Source organism: Acipenser ruthenus, chromosome 46, assembly GCF_902713425.1.
Source record: "Acipenser ruthenus chromosome 46, fAciRut3.2 maternal haplotype, whole genome shotgun sequence".
Classification (NCBI taxonomy): Eukaryota; Metazoa; Chordata; class Actinopteri; order Acipenseriformes; family Acipenseridae; genus Acipenser; species Acipenser ruthenus.
This window is the reverse complement of record NC_081234.1, coordinates 7,644,692-7,670,902: the sequence shown is the minus strand read 5'-3', so window position 1 is coordinate 7,670,902 and position 26,211 is coordinate 7,644,692. Positions and strand designations below refer to the sequence as shown.

Genomic DNA, 26,211 nt, shown 5'->3' with positions numbered 1-26,211 from the left:
ATGAAATGGCTTGGAGCAGCTGAGCTCTGGATGCAATCCTGTTTCAGAAACGAGTCCCAAAATAGTCATTTCAATACTTGTAAAGTCTAAATTATCACTTCCATTTCAAAACAGTAAATGCCCAGTGGATAAGAGTGTGTGTCCAATTGGTCAAAAGATTTAGCTCAAACAGCTCTTTTGAATTTTATTAAAGCTAAGGATCAAATTAATTGGAATGGTGACCATATACGAAGGGGGGGTTGTTGTTGTTGTCTTGCCAATCTTAAACAGGGTTTAAATGATACCAAATATACATTTTGTAATGAATTTCATCAAACATTTTTACAAGAAGGCTTTATCTCTCTTTAGGTCAGCAGCAAGTCCTGCAAACCAGTCTTACTGTCCACTGCTATAGTCTTCAGCAACCAGGATACAGTGGAGGTCCTATCCCTGCATCCGTCCATAAATACTGTATGTATGTACACTTTACACTTCTCCTTATATATGTAAAACAGCTAATCCAGTTGTTATGAAACTAGGTATTAACATTAATGAGCATAAGCTCCTGAGAGTATTCGATTCTGAGGTTATATAGGGGTGTGTTTCTACATACATTTATCCATCTTTGTGTCACACCTACATTGTTGCATATTACTGTATCTGGGTAACCACTCATTAAATTGTGCTGAAACCTGTTATTAACATTATTTGGTGTACAAGTTATTCCACATACAGGAAATCAGTAATGTTGGTATACTTGGCCATCCTCATGTGAGGCTGTCCTGCATTTACGTCTTCCATATGTCTCCATACAAAGACTAGGATAGGTGTTTTTTGTTTGTTTTAAATTTCTTATCCATCCCCCTATGAGGTTGCCGTGCATGAAGAGGTTGAATACCACTTATCCAATTTCCCTTAAACCTATTCATGGCTGTTTCTTATTGTATGCTGTTCTGTACATACTGTTGATTATATGTCATGGTCATCCAATTTGAAAGTCTGTATGAGAGAAAACAGAAATACATGCATTGAGAGATTTTGCTTCATTGTATTTGACAAATGTTCTGGTGACAATTACACAGATACCTGAATACTACTTCTTTTTTTTTTTTTTTACCGACTATTTCATTCAGTAGTCATTCCTTTGCAAATATTGTGACGCACGTATTTTTCAAACAGACCCTCAGAAATGATTGATCCCTTGCAGACTTCACTGCTCATGAAGACAGGCCCTATCAGCTTTAGGTAAAGGAATGACATGCACAGTGCATCCTAACACCAGGCATTGATTTCCAGACTAAAGGACATGCAAAGCCAATCTCTGCTCTCTCACCCACTGCCTGTTTATAGCTTGCTTAAAGAAACTCCTGTGGCAATAGTGATTTTAAATTACGCCTTCTTGCCACAGCTTTCCAGCAATTGTAAAGGGTTTTATTCAAACATCAGGAAATCAAATAAAATCCTTTATTTAATCGGTTAGGTCTAGGTCAGGACAGGTGGGGAGGGGAGCTGCTGGCCAGGGGAATGTATCCAGGCTCAGAAGAGCGCTACTGGGGCGAGATCTAGACTGGGGCTTCGCTGAATGGGAAGAGCCACTGAGCACCACTACCTACTCTGCAGTACGTTCTTTTCCTTGAAGGGCTCCTGGTTCCTAAAACACATTTTAGTTAGTCTAGTGGGCACGTCGAGCTGTTTCCACTGCCCAGCTTTGCAGTTCTCAGCTGCACACTGAGATACGTTCTTCATGAGCACGGTGCTCACTTCCACCAACAGTAAGGCTCAAAATGGTTCGTTAATTAAAAAACAGTGCGGAGAACTGGAACAGGGTGTGCACGAAGCTGAACCCTAAGCCCTTAACCACACCCAGCCTGCATTGAAATGAGAGGGGTTGTTTGATTATCATTAAACAACACAATGCAGTTTAGCAACAGTCAAAGACCAGTTTTAGAAAGTGTATGAGGAGAGTTAGAATGTGTATATCCTTCCTGTATGTGGGGTTTACAAAGTGCTTTTTTTGTTCCTGTGTGGGAGATGCTAGTAACTGATACAGGATTCCTTTTGGGAGGAAAGCTGAAGTAGGGGATTAGCCTGCTCTTTTTTAAGCTGTTTTTAAAGAAGCACAATCTGTGATCATGGTGTTCGCATTTGTGTTGTGCTGCAATTACCAAACAGCCTCTGAATATCAGCTTGTGTTGGTCGATTTTCAGTTTTATACGTGACGGATTCATTCAGAAGAAAAGTTTCAGAATGTTTCAGTAATGGTGCCGTGAGTAGAAGTCTTCTGATTCACGTTGTAAATGCTCCAATGCCTTTTGGTTTTCCAGGCTCAGATTGCAATTCAATGAATATGCATTATTAGGAATTCTGTGTAACTGTTCCCTGCTTCCCTAGATCAAATTGTGAACACCCCCCTGCTGTGTCCGGTGAAGGGAACAAGGCATCCATTTGAAAGTCAGCCAACACCTAAGAACATATACTCCCAAGCGTAGCACATCATGCAATACAGCAAGGTAGGCATACTAATAATAGTACGTGATCCTGATATCGGTATGTGTCTTTTTATGTCGGCAACTAAACTTTTAAGCAGATCATAATGAGCATACCGTGCAACATTGTCTGGGCCAAAGCATCTCCCCAAATTCTAAAACATATAAAACCTTTAGGATTGCTGACCGTGCCACAGACTTTTTTTCGTATCCGTTCCAGATTGTACTGTGGTTTTGGGATGTGGACTAATGGCGTAGCTGCAACCCCAAACTCGTTTGACTCCTGGTGAATAGTAACAGTAATAACGTTGCCTGTTGCCTACGGGGCTCTTGATGTACTGAAGCTCAGTTGGAATCGCAGCTGTGCTTATTGGGGTTATTCAGAAATGTTTGTGTTATATTTATGTGTCATTGTTTGTGCTGCTGGCTGTATACTAGGGCCTAAGTGCCAGTCTTATTAAGACTATGATTATCTCTATCCTGTGAACAAACACATCCTAATGGCCTGGGAGGTATGAACTCCTAGTCACTAATAAAGTACTGATTCATAGAATAAGCTGTTTCATATTTACTTTTGGGAGATCCCTTGAACCTCCGAATGTGGGCAGTTGGATTCAGATGCAAGGACATACAATTGCGGCATTGTACTGTGTGTTTGAGTTTCTGAATGCAGAATGAGTTTAGAATGAATCTCTCAATAAAGTACGACCTTCCCTTTCCAGCCCTCTGGTATCGATTCAGGAGATCAGCCAGCCATTGTAATTTGTGGAATAGTCACTGCCCTCTATCTGCCTTGGGTGAATAAGGCCAAATTGGTTATTCATCTGGCCTTTTAATGGAATTGCTTTAAGAGACTGCGGTTTCCAAAGGAACAGGAATGGCAAGAAAGAAGAGGACCTGTGATGCAATGTGTTGTGCTTGAAGACAATAGGAGTCTTATTTGAAATACTGTAGGTGGGAAGTAGAAGTAGCAAGAAAATAAACATGGATTGGCTAGATATATCCTGTTCTGCAATGAGATTTTGAGCTCTCAACCCAGTCTCAGGGATGTGAAATAAGACACCTATTGCATAGCAGTTTCACCCGTTTCAAGTTTTAATATGTGCTTGACTAGCCCCAGTGTAGAGGTTCTGTAACAAGTTCAGGCGTGTCATTATTAAACTCGTAGTAAAACCAGGAATGGATCAAACTGCTATGCAGTGGGAATCTTGTTTCCATCCCATGGTATCGTGGCCTCTTTGGTGGTGTCCCGGACGCTCTTCAGGAAGCTCATGACCCCGGAGCCCCCGGTCCCTCGTTCCTCCAGCGAGGAGGGGGCTCGAGTCAGGATCTCAGCGGAGGGCTCGGCTCGGCTCCTCCTCTCCCTCACCCGGGCTGCCGGGACGGTGATGAATCGGCTCACCACCACGATGTGATAGTTTCTGAGGGCCACGAGCTGAGCCACACAGCCGTTGAAAGCGCCCGTCAGTTCCGACTTCCCCACGTCCAGGACGTAGTGCCGCAGCGACGGCCCTGCGGAGATGTCCAGCACCAGCTGCTTGTGGGAGGAAGGCATGTAGTCTCGCATCCTGCTCAGGAAAGCAGCTGGGGATATACAGGAAAGAAAGAGGGCTCAGCATCTTGAGCAATTCCAGGTGTAAGCACTCTCTGTAGCACAGGTTTGTCTTCGTTTCCTTCTGATGAGCGCAGTCATTGTGAGAGGTTCTTGTGTCTGTTTGATTGTTCTGTGCTTGACTATGAGTTAAGGAGCGGCTCTTATGCTTTACTTGCCTGCTGTCTACATATCTTAGGTAGGCTAGATCAGCCCAAGTGTCATTATATAATCATAACGTAAGGAAGCATGGTCGATATCGCTGTGCTACGTGTGTCTGTCTACCTATGACAAGCAACTAGAACTACAGTGGCTTTTGAATTTGCCTGAGATCATCTAAAAAAAACCCAATAAGAACCATTCAGAACTATTGCAGACAACTAGAGGGCTGTAAGCAAAAACAAATAATTTAAGTAATGAATCCCAGAACAGGTGTGTAAATAGGAAGGTACAGAAGTGCTATGACTTACCGCTATCCTTGCCGTGTCTCACACCCAGTAACTCGTCGAAACAGTGCAGGACGCTGCTCTGAGCTGCGCTGCCCCCCGAATACTGCAAGGGGTCTTCCTGCACGCCTTCGTACACCAGCCCCTCCGGCATAGAGGAGTTATCCCTCCAGCTGCCAAAGAGACAAGAGGGACATTTCCATTGGAGATTTATCTTGTGAGTCACAAAGCTTTAAAGGTCTGGGCTGGAAATAAGACTCCCGTTGCATAGCAGTTTGATCCATTCCTGGTTTTAGTATGAGTATAACCCTTTAAGGTACAAGGGCCACATGTGTCCCACAAATAAAAATGATGCTACCTTTCTTGTTTTTGCAACGGGGTGCATGAAACAGGGTTTTTGAATTTGCTGACAGGTTGGATCTGGTCTTCCAATGCAGTTTCCTCCTCATGATACTTGAGTCACTCTGAAATGTACCTTCAGGGTCTAATAAAAACACATCTGAGCTTGTTACCTCTGCACTATAACTAATCAAGCTTGTTGTAACACCTGGAACGGGTGAAACTGTGCAATAGGAATCTTATTTCTATCCCTGCCGGACAGTTTTCGATGTCTTTTTTTCTGGCCCATTGTGTGATGGCTGCAATCATTCTGAGTGGCTTTTCTCACAAACGCTTCAACACTGTGTTTTTTGTTCAAGTCTTTTGTAGGGCTTTCACCAAATCGAAAATATTGCACAACCTACCCAGAAAGGAAGATACGAATCATTCCGTAAAATGTTGCAGGATCAACGTGAGCTGAAATAAAGATGAAAAAGACATCTTTAGAGAGGAACGTGCAGTGTATGCATGCAAAACCCACATTTCATTTATCGTTTTCCAGCAGTTCTTTTATTTATTTCATTGAAAGAATGGTATCATATAAAATGACAGTATTGTCACTATGTTTTGTGTGTGTGATCAGAATAGAATAGAGAGTTACCATGCATTTGCTTCAGAGCTTCTGTCATGCTCTGGATAGAGCTGGCCAGGTCCTCTAGCGCCCTCTTGAGGCTCCGGTCATCACATTCAAGCACAGCATTGATCACTGCAGCCATCGCCTGGAGCAAGAGCAACAAGCTTTGATTTGTTACTTTGAAAGAAAAAAATAAGTCTGTGCCATAATGTCAAATACGTTCCTAGTTCTGAAGAACATTAGGAATCTAAGAGATAAAACTGGTGTGAAAACTATCCCTAAAATGAGCAGAAAGGAGGATTCTGTGATAGCACACTGTGAATCTTGTGTTTAGTATATCAGTACTAAAATATGTTTTAGTTCTTTCTACACATTTGAAAGGCTTTTGTCCAAAACAACATCCTTTTCATTTTTTTTCCTTTTTGTACACTGCAGTTATACCTCCTTCCAAACACACACATTTATTTTATTATTATTTATTTGGCATATATATATATATATATATATATATATATATATATATATATATATACACACACACACACACACATATACAGTACCGGTATATTAAAATGGCTGCACAGCGAACTTCATGAACATTTTTTGATGCAGCTTTTAAAAGAAAAGTAATTTTGTTTGCTGAAGAAAAGAGAAACTGCAGCATCTGAGATGTGTCAGAAGATGCAGACGCAATCGAAAGGCTATGCAATACTATAATATTACCAGTATAGTACTTGTTGAAATGATCAACGCGGGTCCGGCTTCAAAATGAACAATCATTTATTTATACATTTTTCTTTCTCTATCTGGAGGAGCATAAGAAACAGGAACACTAAGGTAATGGTGGATTTACTCACTGTTATTATGGTCTGTGCCTGGTTTAACTACGGTAACCCCACTAGTGTAAACTCCAAAGTCCTAACTCATACCTAACATGAACTACACATTTCTGTCTTGCACTAATTTTGCTTGCGAACGTGACAGAGTCACGTTGGCAAAATTAAACAAACGAGAACAGTAAAGCAGACTGAAATCAAGTTCAAGGTAAATTACCCTTTCCCAGCTACCATAAACTGCAGTGACTGTCGTTCAATACTGAAAGTGCTGTACTGTACATATTTTCTTTTCTCATTTGCATTTTGTAATATAGTAGGTGACGTACTCTGATGCTTTAATGTACAATACAGTGTTCCCTGCTGGCACCTAGAAATTGAAAAGTAATTTAACCATTAATTAGTGTGTTTATTAAGAGTAAAATGTGACTTGCATTCAGGGTCTTTTTTTTTTTTTTTTTTGGTGTCCGTATTTGGGCGTGTGACTTGAATTCAAGGATGACAAATTCAAGTAAACACAGTATTTATATAAAATTATATATATATATATATATATATATATATATATATATATATATATATATATATATATATATATATATATATATATATATATAAATATTTATGAATCAGTCCTTAGAAATTCTAGCATGTGATTGGTTAAAACCTCATCACATGACCAAAAATTGCTCCAACTATTGCCCCTGTGGCGTTGCTTGCAATCAATATTTTCTTTTCTTTTTTTTTTTTTGACAAACTCCCTCAAATTACACGCTGAGCGTCCTTCCTCTCTTAACACAACAAACACAATGGCAACAGGACAACAGAAAACGAATTACAAAATACACTACAAAACAAGGATAATGCAAACACTAAAATCATCATAGCTTTCAGTGTTTTCTAACTTCCTAAAATTCAAACAAGTCCAAATCGACGATGTAAATAAAAACTTCAATAACAATGCGCTATGGACCTCAAAAACAATTCTTTCTTGACTGATTCATAAAACAAATATGGAATGCAGACCTCATAGTGCAGACTCATAGTGGGAAACTAAAGGCCCCTTGGGAAGAACTATAGTTACCTTCAGTGGACAATTCTCTCAGCCTGCGGCATCAAGCATTATAGTCCTCTGTTGGTAACTATATCGTTCTTGTGACCATAGTTTCCCACTATACGCCTCCTCTCCAGTGTGTGTGTGTATATAATATGGCTTGCTGTACCTTGATTCCCGGTACGGCTGCCAGTTCGACCAACAAGGTCACCAGAAAAAAACCTTTGAAACTGTCTCCTCCAGGCAGGCACACGATCAGGTCCAGATTCCTGAGAACACACACCTCTGTGAGTAGCTTGATTTACTGTCCTGTCACACCAGTAACACTGCCTTCATTAATAATATAACAAGTGTTTACCAGATACTATACATGAAAACACTTGCCACGAACACTGTCAATAGGGTGCAAGTGTAATAAAGCATAGTGAAAGCATTGTAAAGCCAAGAGTGGTATGGTAAAACATATGTTAAAAAAACAAAAAACACGGCAAACTATGGTAAATGCATAGTATAACCTGAAAAAATGAAAACATGAGGAAAGTACACATTTATCAGGGTACTTTTTTTTTTTTTTTTTTAAGAAGGGTTTAAAATGCTTGGAGATTGTTGTGAAACATCAGTAAACACTTTTTAACCAAACGCCCGCTTCCACTCAAAGTCTATCTCGTCCAAACTGATTTGCAAGGGGGAGATGCGGCTTCTGTATAAGCAACACATTTGCATTACAGAGAGCAGTCTTGGGCTCAGTTGCATTTGCAATTGTGCAGTTCGTAGTGAATTGCAATTACAATGCAATTGAACCTTGGCACACTTGCGTAATTGTAATTATACCATATAATTGACCGATTTTACATTTATTTGTCATTCGATCATTATTCTTGTTTTTTCTACCACTCTTTTGGTGACCCCTGTTTGTTTCAAAAACAGTATGTTTCTGTATTTGTACCTGTGATTTATAGCTTGGTTGATTAGAATAATTAGAGTAAACATGCTAATGTGTGGAGTTGTTTGTGTTACTTTTTAGGGTAATTGAAAAAAATAGCATTGTAATTGCAATTTGAGCAAACCCTAATTCCAGCTGCCCACCAGTTCTACGTGTGCGACAGTCCAGGAGTGTGCTGCACTGGCAAGGGCTCCAAATGTCCAATCCTGTTCTATTCAAGCTTGTTAAAAAGACTCTACAGTTGAACCAGTCAACCCTGGTAACCCTTCCAGACAAACAGCAGCGAGGTGAAGATTAGCTTTTGGTACTAGAACTCCACCTTGACTTGTATATATTGTTCTCTTTGGGTTATCAGCGGGCACTTCATGACAAGACAGTGCCACACCATCATTGTTTAGACTTAAACGCTTTGAAAAAATAAATGTATAAAATGGAGGTAAGTTATACTTACTCTATTTCCATAGGGCTGATGTGAGATTGCAGGGATGAGAAGTGAAAGTGGAGGGGAAGAAAAAAATAAAAGCACGTTAGCATTTCTATTGTATTGTAATCTAGCCAGTCTAACACTGATGAACGGGTTAGCTGAGAAGTTTGTCTACTTTCTTTTAGTTAATATAATATTGTATCTTAAATGTACAACTTGTTTAAGACTTGCCAGGAAAGCTGCTTATAAGACAATTTTCAAGGTCACTTAAAGCATTCCTTTGGCATGGTTCAGTATTTGTGCATTAGTTTAATGGAAGCGCTTGTAGAGATTAAATGGGAGATAAACTCTAGCGGTATTAGTACCTTAAAGGTCTTTACAGTAGTTACATTAGCTTCTCTCTGAAAATCTACAACCATCATACAGTCAGGTAGTAAAGCACAAGGGGTCTATGGGAATTTGTCTTACAAGCACAAAAATTGAATAATTACTATGGAAGTCCTTTCAACATTATTTGAACTACCATAGGGTACATTTGCAGAAAGACGCTGGACTTTCCTCGCTTATGGAATCTTTAGGCCCACTTTTTTGCTCATTTTGAGGTCATATTTCTCACTTTGCATCTTTTAATGTAAGCGCCATCTTTAAACAATATAATCTTTTAATAACACAACCTACCCACTGGGGTTCTTTTTCTTCCAGTTGCTCAACGCACCGTCTGCATGAACCAGTATAGGAGGCAGACCAAGTAACCGTGACAACGCACAATATGGGATCGCCAGGTTTCTTGGTAAGGTCTGGAACAAGATTTGATTAAACATCTTGGCTTCAAAGTGCCATTTTAATGGATTATTTTTACATTTTGGTTTATTACAACAACTCGGTGGTTTAGAATACTAAAATAGTTTTTGTAAAATTCAATGACGAACATTGCAACTACAAGTCTTTCTAAATGTCTTTCAGTTTAAAGTAAGTAGACCTGCTCATGCATTTTAGTATATTACATCCATTGACTGCCATTCTGCTCTGGCTGGGATATTGCAGTGTGTTGACTATAAGCAGAGGGCACTATTGATGTTTAGCAGACCTGCCTGCGTTAATGAAGTGCTTGTAGAGTCAACAGGGCTGCAGTACCTTTACAATGCCATGCTCCCCTTCCTGCCACACGTAGCCCATGGTAATGAAACTCAGCACCATGCGCGCCAGCCTCAGCTCCCTGTGCCCCTGTAGGTAACCTGTGTCCAGCAATGGCAACTGGTAAATAGGGGAAACGCTCGTTATTTTTATAGCTGAAACCTCCATTGATCTGCTGTTTTTGGTATCTCTAGGAAGACATTGGTTTTGTTTGTGGTATAGACATACAAAAAATATGTTATTTATTTAATTTTCAAGCTGCATTCCATGAGTGCCTTAAAAAGACGCATTTTCTAAAATGAATGGTAGAAAACTAGCATGTTATTTAGTTGCAGAAGTTGTAAATTTGTTATTTAGGAATATCAGGAATCTGTATACTGCATCTATGGCAAAATGTTTTGCATCACCCTATAGAATTAACAAATTTTGCTTCATAAAATGGAATGAAACCTGCTGAATTAATGTTAGGTTAACACATTGAATTACATACCGCTTTTCCATCTACTTTATGAAAAACTATAAAATGTGACATTTCTAAATCTAACATGAAATACTGTACTGCTATTATGGCTTCCGGTAGACTCATCATTTTGTAGTTTCTTTGATTTACAAGTTGTTAAATAAAAGATCTCAATTATGTTCATATAGTTTGTTTTCTTTAATTTATGTCTCAATCATAAAATTCTAGGTGATGAAAAACTTCTGGCCATAGCTGTGCACACATCATAGCTGTACATACGTCATAGCTATGCACACATCATAGCTGTACACATGTCATGCTGCTGTGGTTTTACTTGCAAAGACACACAGCAGAGAGCAGTGGGCACTAAAGTAGAAGACTTTGAGCAGCTCTGAATGCAACCGATTGTATCCATTACCGTAACTTTGTGTGTGTTTGTCAAACCTCTGTATTGTGTTGAATTTGGTGATTTATGCTTACCTTGTTAACCTCATTGCGTAGCGTATGTGCTTCTATCAAGTCTGTGAGGTTACTGGCAATCTTCATCCAGGGCTGATAATACTCCGGCAGATCTGTCTAATGGAAACGTACCACCCACTTTTACTTCAAGGAGTGCTAACCAAGATTTGAAAGTCCATTTTCTTACCTCTCCGCTGCCATTTGAGATATTATCACTGGTCCCTTGTTTGGTCTATGCTTTAATTTGTTATTTATTATTATTATTATTATTATTATTATTATTTATTTCTTAGCAGACGCCCTTATCCAGGGCAACTTGTTACAATATATCACAATATTTTTACATACAATTACCCATTTAAACAGTTGGGTTTTTACTGGAGCAATCTAGGTAAAGTACGTTGCTCAAGGGTACAGCAGCAGTGTCCCCCCACCTGGGATTGAACCCACGACCCTCCGGTCAAGAGTCCAGAGCCCTAACCACTACTCCACACTGCTGCCCATACATATCTTAATGTTTCCAGAATTCCAGTACATCTTATCTTGTGCATAAATACCACTCTGTGCATAAAGCATAGGACTCTGATCTAAAGTTTAAAACACTTTTTGCTTAATTTTAGTCCCTGAGTGCAATCTTAGTTTCTGTGATTTCATAATAATGTTTGATACATTGGAATTGGAATTGAAAAGCAGGGATTGATCCCAACACTGCCCTTCCAACAATGAGACAAATACACAAATATGAGCTTGTAGACAGCACTCAGAGGAGTTGTATCCTAGTATCTAATCTCTGTGTGTTGTGGTTCAGACTCACTCCAATTGTGCACTGACCTAAAAAAACAATTTGAACGGTATAATGCTAAAATAACTTTGTAGGTTGCCTTGTTAGTGTATTGTTCTGAATAGTTGGTTTTACCCCGTTGAAAACCCTCTTTGTTTTTTCTGTAGCTCTTCATGTTTTGAGTTTGCTTCAAAAAAGGTGCTAACTTTAATTTATTTTTGTTATAACCATTGACAAGTATGTCGATATTCACCAGGATTTGTCTTGTAAACAAACTGTCTTTTAAAATTTATTTTTTTAATAAGAGATTGTATTGGTATTGCCTTTGATATGAAGACAATAAGACTGCACTCCTAGCAGCTTTGTTGTCTTAAACAAAATATAAATTATGCAATGCATAGCTTTAAACAAGATTTTTCTTATTAATTAGAATGCAGTTTTAACCAATAGAAAACGTGTAGTTTTTACCTACCCGTGGCAGAGGAAGCAGAAATCCGTACTCTTCTGAGACATGGTATTTATTTAAAGTGAACGGGACATTTGGGATTGTATTTGGTGTGCTGCTTGTCATTGTGGCTTTGCAATGCTGAGAAACGCTGTCAGTGTGCGAGGCTGAAACACGCTGACGTGCACCTGCAGTCAACAACCCCTAGCCTTGAATGGAGATTGCATTTCACCTTTACACAGAAATGTTACGAAATGTCTGTTTGAGGTGTTTTTGTGTGCTGTGCCCAATCGTTTTCAGTGACCTTGTGGACGATAATGGAGTAAAGATGATTAGAATACTTGGTTCTTATCTACAGCTTGAAGAAAACATACCTGGGTTTAAGTTTTGCCTCTGACAATTATTTGGGCAAATCTATTTTTGCATTTGTACTCTTCCTCTGCCAGCTTCCAAGTGCGTGCCAGGGTACCTGTTTCGCCTCCACTTCTGACAACAATGTGACGGTGTGCTGGGTTTCCAGCGGCGGTGCTGAAAAGGCAGGACACCAGCGCTGGTTTTAATAGCGGTTTAAACCTTAATTTAAACCTTAAATCTCTTTCCCAAAAAGTATCGCACCTTCATACGCGCAGGCAAACTCGCCTCACACACAAGAGCAAAAAATAATATGTCAGTGTTAATGTTCAAATCTTCTTTTGTTTCGTCTTCATTAAATGGTAGTTAAGATTGTAACCGATAGTAACCGTTCTCTCTCTTGTGTGTGTGGGGTGAGTTTGCCTGCGTCTCTCTCTCTCTCTCTCTCTCTCTCTCTCTCTCTCTCTCTCTCTCTCTCTCTCTCGTGTGTGGCGAGTTTGTCTGCGCGTATGGAGGAGCGATCCTTTTTGACTGGACTTTTTGGGAGAGAGCGCTAATAAATAGAGTGGTTTTAACCGCTATTAAAACCAGCCCTGGTAGCACCTCCGCTACATTGTTGTCAAAAGTTGAGGCGAGGCAGGTGCCCTGGCACGCACTTGGAAGCTGGCAGAGGAAGAGTGTAGAAATGCAAAACTAGACTCGGCAAATAATTGTCATAGGCAAAACTAGATTGGCCCAGCATCGATGTTGAAGCTTTGGACGAATCTAGACTCGCCTTGTCTAGTCCCGAAATTAAGTGAAAACTGTTGAAACATCTTATTTTTCAAGTTCTGGGCCAGCCTCGATTCGCCTGATTGGACGCGGGGGGAGAACTGGAAAAAAGTGGTAACTTCGGGATTCTCCCAGAAGCCCTTGGCGAAACTAGACTCGCCAGACCACACACTGTGTGTGTGTGTGTATATGTATGTATGTATGTATATATGTATATGTATGTGTGTGTTTAAATATAAATAGATTAAATATATACAATAAGGTCCAAGTCTGAAATCATCCCCATACTTTCCAGACTTTGGGTGCTCCCCTACAACAGGACCTGGCCATGCTACAATAATAGCCTTGGATTAGAACATATACCCCTCTATTTTTTTTTAATTTATTTTTTTACTTATTGCTTCTAATATTAAACTGTAGGTCAATCAATCCTATAAATTGATAGAAATGAGTACAATGGTTAAAGTACATTATTAAAAGTTAAATAAAATAAACTACTTTCACTTTCCTGTTCCAATAACTTTCTGCCCAATTCCCAGCTAAATCTAACAGAAGTATAATGATTTACAATGCTGTTATATCATAAAATGATATGCCAAACTGTAATATCCAGGAGTAATAGGTTGTTTAGGCTTTACTTCACCCCACTGAAATTAACTATAAAACAATATAGTTAAAGTTAAAGTTGTGTATTTCAGGCAGAAACATTATAAAAGTAGACATTTTCTATTATTTTTTTTTTAATCCCTGCCATTGTAGTTTCTGCACAATAAACAAAGGGGGAAAAAAACTAAAATTTTACAAAGTAATAGAATTAATGTGGTTTACTTATGCCTTCTTTAGATGTACACGCAAGTGAAAACTCAAGTTGAACTTAAATAAACTATTCAAATAAATGTCAAAAAAACTCACCTTTTTTGTTTTTTGTTTTTTACTCTCCTCATAACAGAAGATAGGATCACAATAAAACAAAATGTTGACACTATACTTAACATTTACCTTGCAAGTAGGGCTTGTGTTTGCAAAGCGTGAAGCATTTTCGAGTAATGTACCTGCACCTGTATCCCCGGATTCTGACTCGCTTGTCACATCTAAAGCAACACTTTACTTTGTTGATCCTCCATTTTATGTTAATCACAGGCCTTTAGAAACTGTAGCGCAGATTAGAACATAAGAACATAAGAAAGTTTACAAATGAAAGGAGGCCATTCAGCCCATCTTGCTCGTTTGGTTGTTAGTAGCTTATTGATCCCAGAATCTCATCAAGCAGCTTCTTGAAGGATCCCAGGGTTTCAGCTTCAACAATATTACTGGGGAGTTGGTTCCAGACCCTCACAATTCTCTGTGTAAAAAAGTGCCTCCTATTTTCTGTTCTGAATGCCCCTTTATCTAATCTCCATTTGTGAACCCTGGTCCTTGTTTCTTTTTTCAGGTCAAACAAGTCCCCTGGGTCGACATTGTCTATACCTTTTAGGATTTTGAATGTTTTGAGTGTTTGATTCTAACTCTATCAAGGTGGTACACCGATGCAAGGCAAAACACGCTGTGGTAATTATTTCTGATATTTATTATCAATTATGTCATTTATAGCGGACACTGACTTGGATTTTTGCCTTCAAACAAAAGCATTTTCACGTCGCACTGCTAAAGTCTTCTCTAGTTGATCAACCAATGAACATTGACGCAAAGCAAAATGGGCGGAAATGTGTGAAGCAGGCTAAAATCCGATCAGAATGAAAGCCCAGCCAATCAACATGCAGTTATTATACTGGCAGTAATGCTGTCCAATAGCAGCTAACAGAAGCAGTGTGAGGAATCGGAATGCAAGCAGCATGGTGAATGAAATCTGGATAGCGTTGCCGATTGAGAAAAGGTTGAAGAGAGGAGTTGAAAAGTAAGTCCAGGTACCCACGACCGGCAGAATCTCACCCCTGGCGACATGCATTATTATAAGCTTAACGGGACTTTGAAAACTAAAACAAGCCACTAGTGCAGGTTGCTAATTCTCTATTAAGGAGTTGGTACAGAAAATAAGGATCAAAGTGGGAACTCAAAAACAGACATGCAATGCAGGTTCAATAGCTTGAAATGTAATTAAATGAGTAGCCCCAGGATTTTTATTATCGGTTTCTTTGGGACGCTCCCAGATGGGAATTAACGCCCAGGTTTGATTTATTTGTTGTTCTTTTAAATTGTACGTTGCCAGTTGTACGTGCTAGATAACGAACAGAGGTGAGATATCTTAATCAAAGACGAGATCATTGAGTTGAGAGGGGTTTCCAAGATATTTTATATATGTTTTTAACATTCTTTTTAGTTTATCTTCAAGATTCTAAACGCAGGGTTTCATTTAAACACCCTTTACCTCATCCCAGGATTATCCCTAAAAAAAAAAAAAAAAAGTGATTGTTGCAATCTGGGTGGATTCTCGAGTGCTGTAAAATGCTCTACAAATCCAGCTGTGGCTTATCCTGGCTGGGTATAGGTTGATCAGATCATTCACATAGAGAGCATCAAAATGACCACTGAACTGGGAGGGAGAGGGAGAGTCAGTTTTTCCGAGATATGAAACTTTATTCTGTCATAAAAACAAACACTTCTCGAAATAGCTCGCTTTATCAACAGGACTCACTGTTTGTCATCATGTCTCACGCCTTTCCCTCAAGAACTCAGTTTCAGTTCCACAGCTACAAAAACAGAATATTTTGTTGAGGTTGGCTTGTCATTATAAAACCAGCTGCATATCAAAAGAGCGTCTTTGTATCTTTTGTTGTTCAAACTGAGCAACGAATGTCTTCATTGTCGTTTCTTGCTTTGTTGTCCTGTGCAGGTTGCCACGGTTACTGAGCTATATTGCATCTGCTTGGGCCTACCCAGGGCCTGTGTTTTACAATATTAGTAATTACTGTTTTGAAAGTGCCTGGTCTTCTAAATATGTCGGGAGCAGCCCGTAATAAATCGGAATATTAAAAAATAAATCCACTTACAGTATTGTGGATCATTAATTGCTTATTAATAAATAGGAATTGCTCCAGACTACACTTTTTTTTTCTTTTCTTTTTGAGACTTGATTACTACCTGCCTGCTTACTCTACCTGCTGTCACAACTCTCATGCCAAGGGTCATGTGTGACGCCATAGTTGCAGTTAAAAACATAGGTCTAACATGGCTGTTACAGGGCAAGTAATTATTTATGTATTTTTATTTATTACATTTATATAGTGCTTTTTATACAGTACATAGCAGAAAAAAAGAACAAACCACAATACATTTGTATAGCATGTCACACATACAACTGCCACAATCAGACCATTTAAATAACAGGATTTAAATAACAGTATACATAATAATAATAATAATAATAATAATAATAATAATAATACAAAAGCAACAATTTACATTAAAACCCACAAAGAAAGCCATTTTATAAAACTGCGTTTTTAGTCTTGACTTGAAAACTGTAACAGTCCCAGCTAGACTGACAAACGAAGGCAGAGCATTCCATAATCTCGGAGCTCTACAAGAAAAGCCCTGCCTCCCGTGTTGCTTTTGTTGACCCTAGGAATAACCAGCAGCCCCGCATCCTGTGATCTCACAGTGCGCCTATAGTGTAAATATTAATAAGGCTTATTAATAAGGCTTAGCCTGAATGTAAACCTGTTTTCAATGAAGTGGAGTTTTGGTAATCAAGCTCCATCGGTGCACATTGCTGGAATGATAAAGTCTTGGTAACGCTCTGTAATGCTTGGGAGAATGGGGTGGTAGTTTTATAGGAGGTTTATTGTCAGTAGGATGTAGTCGCTAGTAATCTAAATGTCATTTATTAACACCCTTCGGGTTGTATCTCTGACTGATTTCAGGAAACACATGAGATCTGTGCCTCCTGTCCCTGTTTCAGCTACAGCTGAGGAGTGTATCTGAAAGATGCAGCCGCTGGTCACTTTTCCTTTGTTGGCTGGGATTGTTATGTACTTGACCACGGTGTTGATGTGATAGTTTCTCAGTTCCACTAGCGCGGTGACACAGTTGTTGTAGGCGTGGCACAGTTCAGCGCTCCCAGTGGCTATGATGTGGTGGTGGGCCGAGGGTCCAGCAGCTATAGCCTGAATCAGGGCCCTGTGGGCCGGGGGCATGTAGTCCCTCATCCTGTAGAGGTATGGAGCTTCTGGAACCAAGAACGAATGGGAGAATGGCGTGGTTAAAGGACCGTCAATTTGAGCTACTTCTGTGATGTCTGTTGTTTTTTTTTTTACCAAGGCTGCTAATTACATACTAATACAGAGGAAAAAAAATGTCTTTCTCTGTCTTCTATTTCAATTGTTTACATTGAGAAATATGTTTATATAACAAGTAGTACATTGATTGCAAAGGACATTATATTTAAGCCTTAATTACACAGCTGAATTCAGGGAATTCACTTCTTAGCTCTGCCAGTTTGGATTGAAATGAATGCAAGATAGATTCCAAAAGGAGATATGATAAAATGCTAGCAGCATTGTATATGAGAGTTATTCAAGGCTACATCTCTCAGCTGCTGTACTGTAGTATTGTTTCGTGTTAGAAGTTGTGTATTACGATAAGTGAGCAGAAGCACAACCGCACCATAGTCAAATCCGTGCCGTATCCCCAGAAACTCATCGAAGCACTGGATCGCTGAGCTCTGTGCAGCACTGCCCCCGGAGTAGTGCTTCGGCTCCTCCCACACCCCCTCGTACAGCATGCCTTCGGGCAACAGCGGGTTGTCTCTCCAGCTGGAAGAAGCAGGAACAATTTCACACCTCACCTACACAGCCCCGCCCCTCTGTCACTCAACTGCACAGCCCCGCCCCTCTGTCAGTCTGCACTGCCCCACCCCTCTGTCACTGCACAGCCCCACCCCTCTGTCACTCTGCACAGTGCCACCCCTCTGCACAGCCCCACCCCTCTGTCACTCTGCACAGCCCCGCCCCTCTGTCGCTCTGCACTGCCCCGCCCCTCTGTCACTCTGCACAGTCCCACCCCTCTGTCACTCTGCACAGCCCCACCCCTCTGTCACTGCACAGCCCCACCCCACTGTCACTCTGCACAGCCCCACCCCTCTGTCACTCTGCACAGCCCCGCCCCTCTGTCACTCTGCACTGCCCCGCCCCTCTGTCACTCTGCACAGTCCCACCCCTCTGTCACTCTGCACAGCCCCACCCCTCTGTCACTGCACAGCCCCACCCCACTGTCACTCTGCACAGTCCCACCCCTCTGTCACTCTGCACAGTCCCACCCCTCTGTCACTCTGCACAGCCCCACCCCTCTGTCACTGCACAGCCCCACCCCTCTGTCACTCTGCACAGTGCCACCCCTCTGCACAGCCCCACCCCTCTGTCACTCTGCACAGCCCCGCCCCTCTGTCACTCTGCACTGCCCCGCCCCTCTGTCACTCTGCACAGCCCCACCCCTATGTCACTGCACAGCCCCACCCCTCTGTCACTCTGCACAGTGCCACCCCTCTGCACAGCCCCACCCCTCTGTCACTCTGCACAGCCCCGCCCCTCTGTCACTCTGCACTGCCCCGCCCCTCTGTCACTCTGCACAGCCCCACCCCTATGTCACTGCACAGCCCCACCCCTCTGTCACTCTGCACAGTGCCACCCCTCTGCACAGCCCCACCCCTGTCACTCTGCACAGCCCCGCCCCTCTGTCACTCTGCACTGCCCCGCCCCTCTGTCACTCTGCACAGTCCCACCCCTCTGTCACTCTGCACAGCCCCGCCCCCCTGTCACTCTGCACAGCCCCGCCCCTCTGTCACTCTGCACTGCCCCGTCCCTCTGTCACTCTGCACAGTGCCACCCCTCTGCATAGCCCCGCCCCTCTGTCACTCTGCACTGCCCCGCCCCTCTGTCACTCTGCACAGCCCCGCCCCTCTGTCACTCTGCACTGCCCCGCCCCTCTGTCACTCTGCACAGCCCCACCCCTATGTCACTGCACAGCCCCACCCCTCTGTCACTCTGCACAGTCCCACCCCTCTGTCACTCTGCACAGCCCCGCCCCCCTGTCACTCAATTGCACAGCCACGCCCCTCTGTCACTCAACTGCACAGCACCACCCCTCTGTCATTCTGTGTACTAAACTGACAATGAGCTGCCACAGTATGAAAGAATGTCATCTGGGAGCTGTGCTGTGGCTCAGGGAGCAAACCAAAAATGTCAATGAATGGGTGTTATTTTTTTTTATATAAAAACTGTATGTATGTATATGTGTGTGTGTGTGTGTGTGTGTGTGTGTGTGTGTGTGTATATCATTTTTAGTGATAAGGTATGGGGTAAGGTTGTAGAGGGGAGATATATAGGACTAAGGGCTGGCTGTGTTAAGGTAAAGAACTACAGATAGTCCGGTATACTGAACTTACAAAAAGAAGGAAAATACCACCGCATGTGAGTTATCTTTTTGTTTATTTCAGAATTCAATATACCGGACGATGCAGGTTGCGTGGATAGGGCGGAAATGCTCTGGGGTTTAGGGGCCAGGTGCCAAACAAGGTCATTTGGCTACTAAATAAGTAGAAAATAAACAGTTGAATTTGGGGGGTGGGGGAATTTGCAGATTGCATCAACGCTGATGTAACAGGAAGAAAAGTCTGTTTATTTTTAGACACAAACCATTGCTTACCCGTGCAAAAATATTCTTAGTTGTCCATAGAAGTCTCCTGGGTCTACATTGCCTGAAAAAATAGAATGTTAAAATACAATTCAATTCTTTATTCTAGATTTGAAATGACAGACAAAAAAAAAAGGTTTGAACCTCACCTACCATGCATTAGTTTGAACGCTTCTCTCATGTTGTTGAGAGACTTTGCTATATCTAGCAGAGCCTCATGCAAGGAGTTGGTATCGTATAGGGACATGGAGTTCAGTGCTGTGGCAATAGCCTGAAACCAAATTATAATTGCATGAATACAGTAAGGCAGAGGTTAACTAACTGCATTATGAATTATTACTCTGAATACAGTAAATCTCTGCTTCAGTATAATGTTATCCAACCCCAAACCCTAAAGTGGGTTGCAGTTTAAACATTTTTCTAGATCAATCTGCAGTGTTTACAAGATAAGCATTACTTTACTGTTGCTGCATCAAGAGTTGTCTATCTTTTCAATATTTATAAAAAAAAGGTGATAAAAGCACAGCTCCTAATGATGCTGCTAGAGCTGGATGCAAATAAGGTTTCTGTGTGTAACAAAATTCAAGTGTACCTTTATACCCGTGGCTGCAGCTATCTCGACAATCAGAGAAACTAAAAAAAATCCTCTGGCACAGTTGCCTCCCGGGAATGTGAATATCGTATCTAAATTTCTAGGATAAAAACACAGAAAACATGTAAGTTAAATGCATCACAACCCGATCACGATTCTAATGTTCTCAAGCATGCATTCCAAACTAGAAGCAGCGAATTCAGCTTGTGTTTTCAAAGCGCTTACTCCGTTCTTTAAATCCCTATTTTATTTTATTTTCTTTGAAAGGAGAAAAAAAAATTGTTAATGTAACAAAATGAAAAACACTTTGAGAGTCCTTCAGAGGATTTTAAAAAAGTAACTGAACTGTTCGGATCTAGTTCTGTCAAATTAACAGGTACTTTTACCTGTTACAGAAAATTAGGAGTTAGATTAAAGACTGGAGTAAACACATATTTTGGTCCCCTTCTCTTTCTTCAGTTGTGGAGCTGAGAAATTCAGTTTTTGATTCGGACAGTTTGATTTACATCATTGCAAAGCAGACCTTGTCCCCTAAGCCTGTGTTTTACAAAAAGTGTCTACCTGATTTTAGTTTATTAGTTGTTATGATGAATGCCTATATCTAAACATGTAAGTGTGATCAAGCAGGATCCCCATGCAGCATGAATAAAAAATCAATTTGTGCTACTGAACTACTCACAAAAGGCTTGAAAGCTATGTCTAGCAGAGTTCATACCTCGTTAATTTGTACGGCAAATAAAACAGCAGTGTGCTGCTTACCCTATTTCCAGAGGTCTTCGATTTTCAGATGTTCAGATAGAAAGAAGAAAACGAAACAAAGGAGACATGTTAAAATACAAAGTTTCGCACAGCATGAACAAACACGTCACTACGTTATTAACTAACCATTAGTAAGACTATTTTTTTTTTTTTCATGGATTCCACCATTGCTGTGACATTAACCAATTGCTGTGTAATATGTAGTTCCGTGGGGAAAATCCCATTTATGAAAATTGTGTAAATACTTTTCACAAAGTAAATACAGCAAACGTTTGCCTGATTGACGCACTACCTGTTACACTGCATTTAGCAACCTGGCAGCCGGTTTAGTTTGCTTCCAGTAAACTATTGGACACACTTATAGAGCTGCACAATTTCTTTAAAATGTCTTCATTAAAAAAGACACCAGCTGCATCAAAGATCAGAAATATTTCTGCTAAAGGTGGACATAAAAAAACAAAATATTCTACAATTTAGCATTTACTCTTTTTCAGGTATGAAATATTTAGGAACATTTGTTGTACAATACATTTTGAATGTGACCATTTTTTCTGCTTTAATAAATATTATGTTTAATCGTGAAATATCTTGACATTTTTTCGACTGTGAAATACGACGTTTTTTCATGTTTTAAAAATGAAGTTTGCTTCATTTGAAAAAAGTTTGTGTTAAATATGGCAGGGCTGGGTTTAGAATCCCATCTCTGCTAAGACAGGTGTAGAATGAGTCCTAACTGATGTATTAATTCTCAATTAGCCCTGGTCAGAAGATACGCTGACAAGCCAGTTCCTTGGTTCTAGAAGCCTGGAGGAGAATGTTTGCTGTGTGTTGGTAAGTCTGTGTTAAGGTGTCGAGTTCACCTGCTCTTAGAAATGATGTAACAGGCTAGTTCAGCCAAAGTCTCTTTATAGAAGAGCTGGTGCCATCTCATGACACGCTCATTTGGATCAGTAGTCCTTTTGTTTTGCTGGCAGAACACTGCTATGTGCTAGATGCATGCAAAACATATCAGGCTTGTCACATACCCATTGGGATCCTTTTTCTTCCAGTTTGCCAGGACCGAGTCTGCGTAGACCAGTATGGGAGGGAGGCCGAGAAGCTCTGAGACTTCACAGTAGGGTACAGCCAGGCTCCTTGGGAGGGCCTGTCATAAATGACACCAAGATTGTTGGAATGAGCTTAACTTGATATATTTTAATAATAAGCTGCTTTTGTACAATCTGTATGTGTATAATGTGTGTGTGTGTGTGTGTGTGTGTGTGTGTATTTCAAAACGCATTGTTACAATATTTGTAAAACCTAAATAACCAGTTTGGGTGCGGCACTCATATTTTGGGGGAGGGGGGTGCCAGCAAGAAGCTGACCATATAGTACCGGGTGTGTGGAATATCAGTCCCCAAAGGAAACAATAGCCAAACAGCAGCATCACAACAAGCTATGACAGGGGGTATATAAGAGAGAACAAGGGGCCTGAGCAGTGTGCTCCTGTGAAACACACACTGTTCAACACTGACACCAGCAATCGTCCAGGTGTAGTAAATACTACTTTCGTTCTGTGTTAGGCTGTCAACTTATAAACTAATATATATAGAAGTTGTTGCAGTTTGATATCTTGCTCCTAAAATGATGATTAAATATACATTTTTGGTAAAAAAAAAAAAAAAAAAAAGAGCATAAACCTTACACCGAGTGATGATGGTCTATTTTATTTTGGTGTCACTGTAATTGATATGTCATGGTAGAATGTCATTTGAATGTTGAATTACTGTTTGCCATATGTGTTACATATCAGTTTTACATAAACATACCTATATTCAAATAATTAGAGAAAATAAGAACTAATTATCGAATTAGTAAAAATCCAACAAAATCACTATGAGGTGCATGTGGAAGGCCTGGGAATACAATACAAACTGTCCTGTTTGTTACACACAATGGAGTGCCCTTTTGGCGCTAGACAACTTGCAATTTTAGGAGCCCCCAAGAGGGAGGGGGGGGGGATAAGAACTCGCCTTGCTTGGGTCTTTCACCCCCTCCTGCCAGACGTAGCCCATTGTGATGAAGCCCAGTGCGAGGTGGGCCAGCCTCTGCTCTCTGTGGCCTTGTAGATGGACAGTGCTCAATAGAGGCATCTGTGAAGGACATTAGAAGGTTTTTTTTTTATTGTTATGACTGCCCCCTTTTTAAGGGGCATATGGTGTTCTTATGGCTTAGCTTGTCATCTTAAAGACTTTTAATTACATATATGTAGAGAGCCGCTTATCCAATTATGATGAAGCTCGGTTTGGACAAAACGAGTTATGGAGTGTGGGAGCCTTCTAGGTGCCTAGTTAAAACATATTCTGAATTTCTGTGCTTCTGCAATCCACAATGTTTGTGAGCAGGTCGACTCGGAAGTTGACGTTTTCGTTTTGGTTCCTCCATGTTGGAGTGGATAAGAGGAGGTGAAACCGAAAACATTCTTGAAGTGAATTCATGCCTGTGAATTCACTTCAGGTGTGACTAATTCAGGTCACACTCAATGGTTTTCTGTTTTCAAAATGTAGTGTGTTCGGTTTGTCCAGCAGCCACAGTAGTTTCGTGACACAAAACTGACAAAAAACTATTCTTATTTAAACAAAGAAAAAGCTGATTCGATGATATAGTTTGGAGTCCTACTGTACCTCGTTGACTCTGGAGCGAATCTGACGGTTTTCGATTAAGCTGGGCACGTGCTTGGCTATCTCCATCCAGGGCTGGTAATACTCAGGCAGGTCAGTCTGAAGGAAGGAAAGCAGGTTAGGTTAGTAAACACCAAGCTAGCAACATGCCTGTAATCAGAACCTTCCTTCATTTATGTCTCCTCATCTGTTTGCTTGCTCTGGATGCCCTGCACTTTAATGTTTGCGTGAGACGTTTGGAAGGAAGCAGTGCAAATGGTCAAAACCAGAGCCGTCTAAAAGAGCTGTAGTGATGACTAGGAACTTCTAAAAAGGCCATAGAAACAAAATATACCAGTGACTAGACACAATACTGTAATCTAAAATACTTAAGCTAAGAAGTTAATAGCAGCAAAGAAATAAAAAAAGCTCACTGGGCTTCACAAGGCTTAGTTTTGTTTTATAGCGCTTTCTATATACTCTGTCACACGTTTTTATGCTTTTGCTATGGGAAAACTGTCATAGGGAACGAGCCATGGTTGGCCTAAGAGCCATCCGCTGTACAGTCCTGGTCTAAACATAACCGACATATCAATAAGACGCGTCCGGTTTGACTTTTTCCCAAATTTGGAGAAACATTAATCTAACGGGATTCTTCTTTCCATCCCTGTGTTCTTGTAGACTAGACCCAAGGAAAATTTAAAGTATGTCCTTTCAGTGGTGGTCTCTCATCCAGTTTAATTTGCAAAGAGGAGTGCAGGGGTTATCAATTGCTTCAGTGCTTGTGAAAGCAGTGTATTGAGTTGGAGGGCTGACTAGTTTGGCGGTAGTTGGTAAAACAGGAAAGGGAGAAATGCAAAGTATGGCGAGCACAGAGGAGGGCACTACCACATAACATTTATATGGTAATTTTGCAGTTTTTGCATCGTTATACTATGCCTTCATGGTTTGCTATGTTTTTTGTATATGCTTTACCATACCTATCTGGGCTTTACCATGCTTTTGTTATGCTTGCCTATACTATGTTAAACCTTTATAAAGGTAGCTTGTGTATTCGTTGCTATTGCATGAGGACCAAAGTGGAAGCTGACAGGGTTACACCTAATGGTGACGAAAAACATCTGTGCCGTCAGTGGTACTGTTAGGATAGCGTGCTAGAAATTCAGATTTGACTCATGATTCTTTTTAAAGAGGTATTAACTAAACAAATAATTCCAGTTGACATATTTCCACTTACATGTGCAAGTCTTTCTTTAACCCAATATGGTAACCTACAGCACTTCTTTTAGAATTCAAATTGATTTTTACTAATATTCGTTTCTCTTGAAATAATAGTAAGATTTCAGAGATTTATTTTACAATGACATACATATATCCATTCCATTATTAGCAAGGGAACACAATGACACCTTTCGCATGCTACAGTTCAAAAATGCAAAATACATCTTCAACCTAAAGTCATCACTTATCCTTAAAAACAGCCGATGCTGGAATGTGTATGAGAAAAAGAAAACTTTTTTCTCAGTTTCTTCAATGTGCTAAATCCAGTCATTTAAACAAATAATGTTTTAGTTAATTACTGCAGTAAATACAAATTACTTTAATGCAGTCATTTAAATTTGTAATCCATCAGTTGTTGTATAAACACAATCGACAGATATTGCCATATTACATATTTCTGGTTTTCAGTGGTTTAACCCCAACCTTTTCAACTGTACTTTAAGAATTCAATTGATACCTGTTGAGCCATTTTGTGTATCTCAATCAATAACTGAGAAACGCGTTAATAATAAAATTGATTTAATTGATTTCATAATGGGCTTTTAAATCATCCAAGCCTTCATTTTTCATTTACAAGCTGAATGTGCAAACGAGATCGCAACATGTTAATAAGCGACTCATCTTTATTAAAGCTAGAACAACAAAAATGAAGTATTTTATCCACTTTATTACAATCGCGATGTGTGACTGTGTTTACATTAATAAAGACAAGTTGCTTCTGCTGTTAAATGAAAAAGTAAGACTTACGATTTAAAAGCCCATTCAGTTTTACAGACAAGACACATACCTTAAATCAATTGTACTATTACGTGTTTCTCAGTTGTGATCTGAGATCCACAAATGGCTTAACAGATATCAATTGAATTTAAAGGAGAGTAGAAAACTCAGGGTAAAACACCAAGAATCAGAAGCCCTAGACATACTGTAGTTTTTGTAAAGTGTTTTTTTTTTTTTCTTACCAGCGGATCTGAAAGAACAAACCCATATTCCTGAGACACACAGAACTCCTGCAGGTCGATTCCCTGAGTTAGCACCAGCCTGTGCAAGTCTTTGTCCATGGTGTGTTTGAAGTGCAGTGAGGCTGCAGTCCCTCCACTAGAAAGAGTACTCATTGTCAGTCTGTGAAATGTATTCGAAGTATGTGGGCTGTCCTGCACTAGCCCAGCGTAGCCAGCGCTCATTGGATAATGAAAACTAATAAACC

At 40.4% G+C, this 26,211-nt stretch overlaps 2 protein-coding genes and 1 long non-coding RNA gene across 5 annotated transcripts; 1 reads left to right on the top strand and 2 right to left on the bottom strand.

Annotated features, from left to right (window-relative positions):
• The first annotated feature begins 354 nt into the window (after positions 1 to 354).
• Positions 355 to 26,058, top strand: LOC131720991 (uncharacterized). 2 transcript variants are annotated; one of them, XR_009319802.1, is made up of 4 exons: positions 355 to 450; positions 2,371 to 2,489; positions 9,411 to 9,498; positions 25,970 to 26,058. It is a non-coding gene; the product is annotated as an uncharacterized LOC131720991 (long non-coding RNA). The 2 variants fall into 2 exon arrangements; XR_009319801.1 differs by having other exon boundaries at positions 355 to 454.
• LOC117397802 (indoleamine 2,3-dioxygenase 2) lies at positions 3,543 to 12,182 on the bottom strand. Its single transcript, XM_059013693.1, has 10 exons — positions 12,015 to 12,182; positions 10,783 to 10,878; positions 9,843 to 9,962; positions 9,387 to 9,505; positions 8,736 to 8,750; positions 7,511 to 7,610; positions 5,482 to 5,599; positions 5,246 to 5,297; positions 4,527 to 4,675; positions 3,543 to 4,049 (listed from the first exon to the last, which is right to left on the bottom strand). The coding sequence occupies exons 1-10, from the start codon at positions 12,111 to 12,113 to the stop codon at positions 3,658 to 3,660; spliced, it is 1,260 nt and encodes a 419-aa protein (XP_058869676.1). The 5' UTR covers positions 12,114 to 12,182; the 3' UTR covers positions 3,543 to 3,657.
• On the bottom strand, positions 16,305 to 26,094 carry LOC117397807 (indoleamine 2,3-dioxygenase 2-like). Of its 2 annotated transcripts, XM_033996680.3 has the most exons (10): positions 25,967 to 26,094; positions 23,751 to 23,846; positions 23,100 to 23,219; positions 22,113 to 22,231; positions 21,088 to 21,102; positions 20,329 to 20,428; positions 19,890 to 20,007; positions 19,749 to 19,800; positions 17,712 to 17,860; positions 16,305 to 17,274 (listed from the first exon to the last, which is right to left on the bottom strand). In XM_033996680.3, the coding sequence occupies exons 1-10, from the start codon at positions 26,063 to 26,065 to the stop codon at positions 16,919 to 16,921; spliced, it is 1,224 nt and encodes a 407-aa protein (XP_033852571.3). In that variant the 5' UTR covers positions 26,066 to 26,094; the 3' UTR covers positions 16,305 to 16,918. The 2 variants fall into 2 exon arrangements, with proteins under 2 accessions (XP_033852571.3, XP_033852572.3); XM_033996681.3 differs by lacking the exon at positions 23,100 to 23,219.
• Positions 26,095 to 26,211: the final 117 nt, after the last annotated feature.

What these genes read in the sequence shown, in the direction of transcription:
- LOC117397802 (XM_059013693.1), bottom strand. Translation starts at nt 12,113, where the DNA reads ATGACAAGCAGCACACCAAATACAATCCCAAATGTCCCGTTCACTTTA. An exon ending in TTCTGCTTCCTCTGCCACGG is followed by an intron (nt 10,879 to 12,014) that starts GTAGGTAAAAAC and finishes CGTTTCCATTAG; the next exon opens with ACAGATCTGCCGGAGTATTA. An exon ending in TACGCAATGAGGTTAACAAG is followed by an intron (nt 9,963 to 10,782) that starts GTAAGCATAAAT and finishes CCTATTTACCAG; the next exon opens with TTGCCATTGCTGGACACAGG.
- LOC117397807 (XM_033996680.3), bottom strand. Translation starts at nt 26,065, where the DNA reads ATGGACAAAGACTTGCACAGGCTGGTGCTAACTCAGGGAATCGACCTG. An exon ending in TTGTTCTTTCAGATCCGCTG is followed by an intron (nt 23,847 to 25,966) that starts GTAAGAAAAAAA and finishes TCCTTCCTTCAG; the next exon opens with ACTGACCTGCCTGAGTATTA. An exon ending in GGGTGAAAGACCCAAGCAAG is followed by an intron (nt 22,232 to 23,099) that starts GCGAGTTCTTAT and finishes CATTTATGACAG; the next exon opens with GCCCTCCCAAGGAGCCTGGC.